At 41.9% G+C, this 6,848-nt stretch overlaps 1 protein-coding gene and 1 long non-coding RNA gene across 3 annotated transcripts in view; both read right to left on the bottom strand.

The window, feature by feature from the left end:
• LOC118405016 (phospholipase ABHD3-like) overlaps positions 1-6,848 on the bottom strand; it is a 20,628-nt gene that overhangs the window by 5,736 nt on the left and 8,044 nt on the right. The window contains exons 2-3 of the mRNA XM_035804416.1: positions 830-1,611; positions 250-368 (exon numbers count right to left, since the gene is read on the bottom strand). Coding sequence (XP_035660309.1) covers positions 250-368; positions 830-1,611 — 901 coding nt within the window. The remainder of the gene's footprint in view (positions 1-249; positions 369-829; positions 1,612-6,848) is intronic.
• The window catches only part of LOC118405122, a 4,551-nt gene continuing 3,269 nt past the window's right edge, over positions 5,567-6,848 (bottom strand). For both annotated transcript variants that reach the window (XR_004829844.1, XR_004829843.1), the window contains exons 3-4: positions 6,278-6,425; positions 5,567-5,662 (exon numbers count right to left, since the gene is read on the bottom strand). This is a non-coding gene — a long non-coding RNA (uncharacterized LOC118405122). The remainder of the gene's footprint in view (positions 5,663-6,277; positions 6,426-6,848) is intronic.

Raw genomic sequence — 6,848 nt, forward strand, 5'->3', positions numbered from 1 at the left:
CTGTCTTGTTTCAAGATAGGTCTTGCTCATCATTTTAGACACAAATAAAAGATGCAATTTATAGTATTGGCTAAGACTACGTGCTCTTAATTCATGTATTCACTTAAAACAGACAAAATGTTTCACTCCTCTACCAGTTGTATACTAGGTGAAATACAAATATCTCAAAAATCATAGGAAGTGAGCGAAAACTATATCATCTGTTCTTTGTCTTCAAAGTCATTGTCATCAACATATTATTTGTGTTACCTGAGAGACCAGGGAGAATGACAACAATGGGGCATGTCCTGTTGTCATGGCAATCATTACCATGGTGATCCAGCCATTCCAAGTGGATCTCTCCACCATCAGGGGTGGGTAAGATGTCTCTGTGTTAACATACAGATACAAAACATCATACAGTTGCCATTCCTAAATAATTTTTCTACGTCAGATACTTCTTTTTCTATAGCTAAAGTGCAAGCTGGAATCAGACTTATGTTATATAAAAATCTGTAAAACCATGATGCACAAGAGTAATTGGAACAATTTGATATGATTTTTGGCTGCATACATACAGCCTGGGCTCACCTACAAACTGTAACTAGCCCAGAAAGCTCTTGCAAAGGAAAGGCAAAGGTGATTAGACATAATACAATGATATATGTACAATACAAGATATAAAAAGACACATACAACAGACACAACACTTACATAGGTTACTTTTGTATTTTCTTTTACACAGATTAAACAAGCTATTAAGGGCAACATGTATGATTGAAATTTAATCTAAAAATCTATATAAAAAAGCTGTCACTTCAGAAGAGTACAATAAGCTGCTATGCTTTACTTCCTGTATGGTGGCAGCTTCTTGGCGAGGTTGCCAGCAATGGAACACAGGATGGTGTGTGCCCGCGATGTGAAGCACCAGACAGTAGGGTAGTACTCCTGTACCAGGACAGGACAGTGGTGCTGGAGGAAGTCTGCACAACTCTTACTGCCTGTTATCAGCACTGGCTTCTGTAATGAGAACAAATACAATACTGAACACAGGATGGTGTGTGCCCGCGATGTGAAGCACCAGACAGTAGGGTAGTACTCCTGTACCAGGACAGGACAGTGGCACTGGAGGAAGTCTGCACAACTCTTACTGCCTGTTATCAGCACTGGCTTCTGTAATGGGAACAAATACAATACTGAACACAGGATGGTGTGTGCCCGCGATGTGAAGCACCAGACAGTAGGGTAGTACTCCTGTACCAGGACAGGACAGTGGTGCTGGAGGAAGTCTGCACAACTCTTACTGCCTGTTATCAGCACTGGCTTCTGTAATGGGAACAAATACAATACTGAACACAGGATGGTGTGTGCCCGCGATGTGAAGCACCAGACAGTAGGGTAGTACTCCTGTACCAGGACAGGACAGTGGTGCTGGAGGAAGTCTGCACAACTCTTACTGCCTGTTATCAGCAATGGCTTCTGTAATGGGAACAAATACAATACTGAACACAGGAGGGTGTGTGCCTGCGATGTGAAGCACCAGACAGTAGGGTAGTACTCCTGTACCAGGACAGGACAGTGGTGCTGGAGGAAGTCTGCACAACTCTTACTGCCTGTTATCAGCACTGGCTTCTGTAATGGGAACAAATACAATACTGAACACAGGATGGTGTGTGCCCGCGATGTGAAGCACCAGACAGTAGGGTAGTACTCCTGTACCAGGATAGGACAGTGGCACTGGAGGAAGTCTGCACAACTCTTACTGCCTGTTATCAGCACTGGCTTCTACAATGGTCACAAACAGTGTTGAATGTGCATGTAAACATTTTGCATTACTATAATGTATATATATTGACTTTAGAAGTTGTAGCTGATAACTAGTTGATCCTCCAATAATGATAATAGTGCTAGACTGGTCAGTTGTTGGTGCCAATTAATGAACCCGACTGTTTCAAGAGGAGCGGTTTCAACTGGTCCAGAAGCGTGACTCCTGACTTACTCAAGGACTTTACTCTACTTTAATAATAATCACCAGGTGTATTTTGCTAGCCAGTAGGTAATAATGTCTTGTGATTTTTAGCACTATGTACATAGCTATATAACACACTCTGAGAGACATTAGGAGGCCTTTTTATTATGCTACTGGGATTCCTGCAATAAAACGATGCTCTGAAAAATTATGAAAGTCTACAAATAATCCACAAACTCATTTTTAAACTTGAACACGGAAGTGACTTCTTATTCATGAAAATCTTTTTTTACCTTGCCGGGCCTTAGCCTAGTAATGAGGCCCGATCTTTACATGGTTCGATGGATCAATGGTTCAAGCAATGTTAACCCAGCCCTTCCAAAGGCCCTTCAAAAGGCCCTTTTCTCTTTGCCCAATTTTATGGCTTAGTTAGACAAGGGTACATTGCAGGCCAGTATTAAAACTGTATTTTAGACGTATGTGGTCCAGCGTAAATAAATCTACGCTTTAACCCATGTTTATCATAAAGATATATCAAAAATTGCATCAGAAGGAATTTATTTTGTAATAAAGAATAATGCATACTCATTGTGGGTCAAAAAGTTTTACAATACCGGTTTATTGTGCCAATAATTTATCTGACATAGATTATGTTAATGAGGTAAATTTCCCTACACTTGGGGATTTTTGCTGCATTTCATACTACAGTTGCTAGGTGTCGCTTTGTACATTGCAACAACATGAAACAAAAAAATAGTCGCAAACTTCGGGACTAGTCGCCAGGTAAGTACATTTTAAAGACATTTGTGACTATGAATGTCCTTGATAGAGTTTGTATTGTGTGAAAAATAGATTTGAGACTGGATTGGCAGCTGGAGAAGTCACTAAAGCTTTCCCGTACAAGAATTGGGGTGGGAGGGGGGCGACATGTGGAACTCTGTGGTTGTCTCTGATTATTTTGATGTGATCCTCATGTTAACTGATGAACACTGGTGAAGCGCCGAGGTACCTTTTCCTGACGAAATCCCTACTACCCGGCAAGGTACAGCTTTTTTTAAAGCACTTGTTACAGGTTTGCGATAGCACAACCTGTTTTGTTTTCGTTAGCGGAGTAGGGCGCCGCCATGTTGTGTTATAGGGCGCCGCCATGTTGGATGATGTCAAGGGAGTGAGGCATGCTGGGAGTGAGGCATGCTGGGAGTGAGGCATGCCGGGAAAGTTGGTGCCATGTTGTGTGAGGCATGTTGGGAAATGTGTCGTCATGTTTGGTGTGGGGCATGCTGGGATTGAGGCATCTTGGGGAAGCTGTGGTTATGTTTTGAGCTTGTTGTTGCGGGCTTGTCGGAAGATATAGGCACCACAGTTTCACGGTTTGTTTGTAACAAGGACAACAAAACAACAACAATGAGATGGTTGTTTATTATGCGATTTTGATGTGTTAACGGTGCTGTGGTATATTGTGAACTTGTTGTGACGGACTTGTCGGAAAGACATGTAGGGACGACAGCCGCACAACAGATGATTAGTCTGTATTAAACAAGGACAACAAAACAACAACAACAATGGCCATGGGATGGTGGCTTTATATGCGATTTTGATGTGTTAACGATGCTGTGGAATATGTGAACTTGCTGTGACGGACTTGTCGGAAAGACATGTAGGGACGACAGCCGCACAACAGATGATTAGTCGGTTTTAAGGAAGGACAACAAAACAACAACAACAATGGCCATGGGATGGTGGTTTTATATGCGATTTTGATGTGTTAACGATGCTGTGGAATATGTGAACTTGCTGTGACGGACTTGTCGGAAAGACATGTAGGGACGACAGCCGCACAACAGATGATTAGTCTGTTTTAAACAAGGACAACAAAACAACAACAATGGGATGGTAGTAACGATGCTGTGGAACGTTGTGAACTTGTTGTGACGGACTTGTCGGAAAGACATGTAGGGACGACAGCCGCACAACAGATGATTAGTCTGTTTTAAACAAAGACAACAAAACAACAACAATGGGATGGTGGTTTTATATGCGATCTTGATGTGTTAACGATGCTGTTTAATGTTGTGAGCTTTGTGGACTTGTGGACTTGTCGGAAAGACATTCCATAGTAGCGACGACAGCCGCACAACAATGATGGTCAGTCAGTGTTGTGGTGAGATAGTGGTTTTGCATGAGATTAAAATGTTATATGAGTCATAGCTGTTCATTTTTGTATATTAAGTTTTGCTTCTTACAATATGTAATGATATGCCTTGACAGGGCGGTTTTGGAATTCAACAAAGTAGAATTTGATATGGTAAATGATTCAGAATTAAAATAAATGTTTACCGATGTTTCTGACAACGATTTTCTTCCTCTGATAAACAATGGTATTCTTGGACATGTAACTAATTCTTTTGGATTCTGATTTGAAGACGACCACGTTAACGATAAAGAAATGACACAGAGATAGGGATTTCCGTACACTGGGCACGGGAGACTTTGAACGTATACTAACTGCGACGTCATAATGCTATGTCACTCGGTCTGTTGCTCTCCTGAATTGCCTTAGAAATAAATCTCTCGTCTGTATATTCTGTCTTACCTGACAGACAGTTACACAGCTGTCCGCTCACATCACACAACATTGGTTTCTAGTACTTTATCTCGGCCTGTTGCAGTTCACATTATCAAATTTAACGAATTACCGGAAACCGTCTGAGAATAATAATCATGGCACAATATAGACTAATACATGCCGGTACATATAGCAACCATTGCGTTGTATCTAGCTTGTTGCAAGTGACGGACTGAAATGCAACATCAGCTTGCATACAAAATATTTGTAACGTCCCGTTGATGTATTACTCCAAATTACGGCCCAAAAAAGTAAGCGGCTGCACGGAGGTGTTTTTTTAGCGATGAGAATTTTCCTTTTATCCAGCCCAACTGATCTCTAACGTTAGATTGGTGAAAGTTTCTTTCTACTTCAAGAAATTAGCAGGCAATGTTCGGTAGCTGCGGTCTGGGTCGGAGGCACACAGTTCTGAGTTGTGCAGTCCCCGTTGCGGTGTGTACTAACTTCATGCATGTTCTAATTGTCATATAAGACTGAATGTTTAGCTGTTGTCGTAAATTTTTTACAAGATAAAACGTAAATGAGCGCAACAAAGAATAAATAGAATAAACATATTTCAAGTGCGTTCATTTTGTACGCGCCCATGTGAAACACGTATTTTTGCATGCCATTACTCCCAATGCAGTTAAAAACTCATCAATGAGACCGTACGTGCGTCTGTATGGGATTTCCACCATTCGTAAATCCGCACATGGTTTGATTTGGACCGTCGTCGTCTGAGTCAATTACATTACTTGTATATTCTTTGATACACATAATAGACTAGACAATACGTTTTTGTGTCTGTAAAGTCAAAAACTAGTAATGCAGACAATACGTGTACATCAGTCCATAAACTGGCGTCAGTATTTCCATAGTTGTAGCAGCGCAATCTTGGCTGTACGCGGCTCTGCTCCGGTCTGGCATTTTCCTCTCATGGCCTTGCTCCTTAGGGCGACGTTGTTCCGGATTTTGCATGGCTCCCAGCCTTGGTCCCGTTGTTGCAATTTGCATACAGTGATACAGCTCGTCTTCCAGCGCAAGCCCTCAGCGACGTCCGTTGCGGCGGGAGGAGTCGGTCTTGCCCGTGTTTATCTCTCTTGCCCGACCTGTGCAGAGATTGAGAGAGAACATGCACACGTATATCAACCTGAACGCTCTAGCCGATTGAAATATCCAAGCTATTTCAAAATGATACTTGGCTTTTGAATAAGAATAAGAATTATAAGAAATAGAGTAAGAATAATAAGAAATGTAATAGTATATCCCTTTAGAAGGAATCAAATTGAATACATATCTGTTTTGAAAATGAGATATATCATTACAGTTTAGCAGTTCCGTAGCCCTATTGTGTTCTACTGTTACACACAATGTCCGAAATCTGGGACGGAATCCTCGGGAGACAACCCAAACGACGTTGTTTTCCTACTGTTACACACAATGTCCGAAATCTGGGACGGAATCCTCGGGAGACAACCCAAACGACGTTGTTTTCCGGACACTGCATACCACAAGATATATCCCATTTTTAAAACAAATATATATATACTGACAAAAAGAACAGGTCAAGTGCATTTACGTACAAATTTAAAAAAAGTACGAAGCTAACAATTTGATAATCTTTGATAAACTACTAATTTGTATACCTGGCTCTGATCAAACCAGACAAAGGAACTTTTCTAAGATCCTCTTCGCTACGCAGAAGTGGAAGCTGAGTTACTTACCGAAGTGAAAGGGAGTGTGTTGACTTCATGGCAGCAGGTGTTATTGATCATCAGAGACCAGCTAAAGACCCGTGGCGTGGCTTTTCTCCTCTCTGTCTGGCAGCGAAATGACTGCTTGGCTGGGAGTCAGCTTGGCTTGGCCTTTCATCTGCATTACGCAATATGAACACTAGGCAGTGAATGCCATTGCTCAGCAACCATGGGTTATTCCATAGTGGAGACGAGGGAAAGGGACGATATTCGATAAACGATATTCAAATCCCTGTCGAAATCATCGAAACTGGACCGGACTCTTATTTTCCGACTTTCCCGACAAAAACGGCAGACGTGAGGTCAGGGCTGTAGGATTTGTTGAAATCAGGAGTAGGATGATCATGAAAAAAAGGGACGACGAAGAGCGGAGATGAGATGAAGCGACAGGTGGTTGACAAGTCACGCCTGGCCGAGGAACTGGTCGCTTTGAACAAACCGCCGACCTAATAGCTAACCAGAGGAAGCCACAGAACAACTCCAGGACCAACATCGTGCCAGCGAAAATATGAAGGTGGGTTCACACAGATCATTATTACCG

The sequence above is a fragment of the Branchiostoma floridae genome, chromosome 17 (assembly GCF_000003815.2).
Source record: "Branchiostoma floridae strain S238N-H82 chromosome 17, Bfl_VNyyK, whole genome shotgun sequence".
Classification (NCBI taxonomy): Eukaryota; Metazoa; Chordata; class Leptocardii; order Amphioxiformes; family Branchiostomatidae; genus Branchiostoma; species Branchiostoma floridae.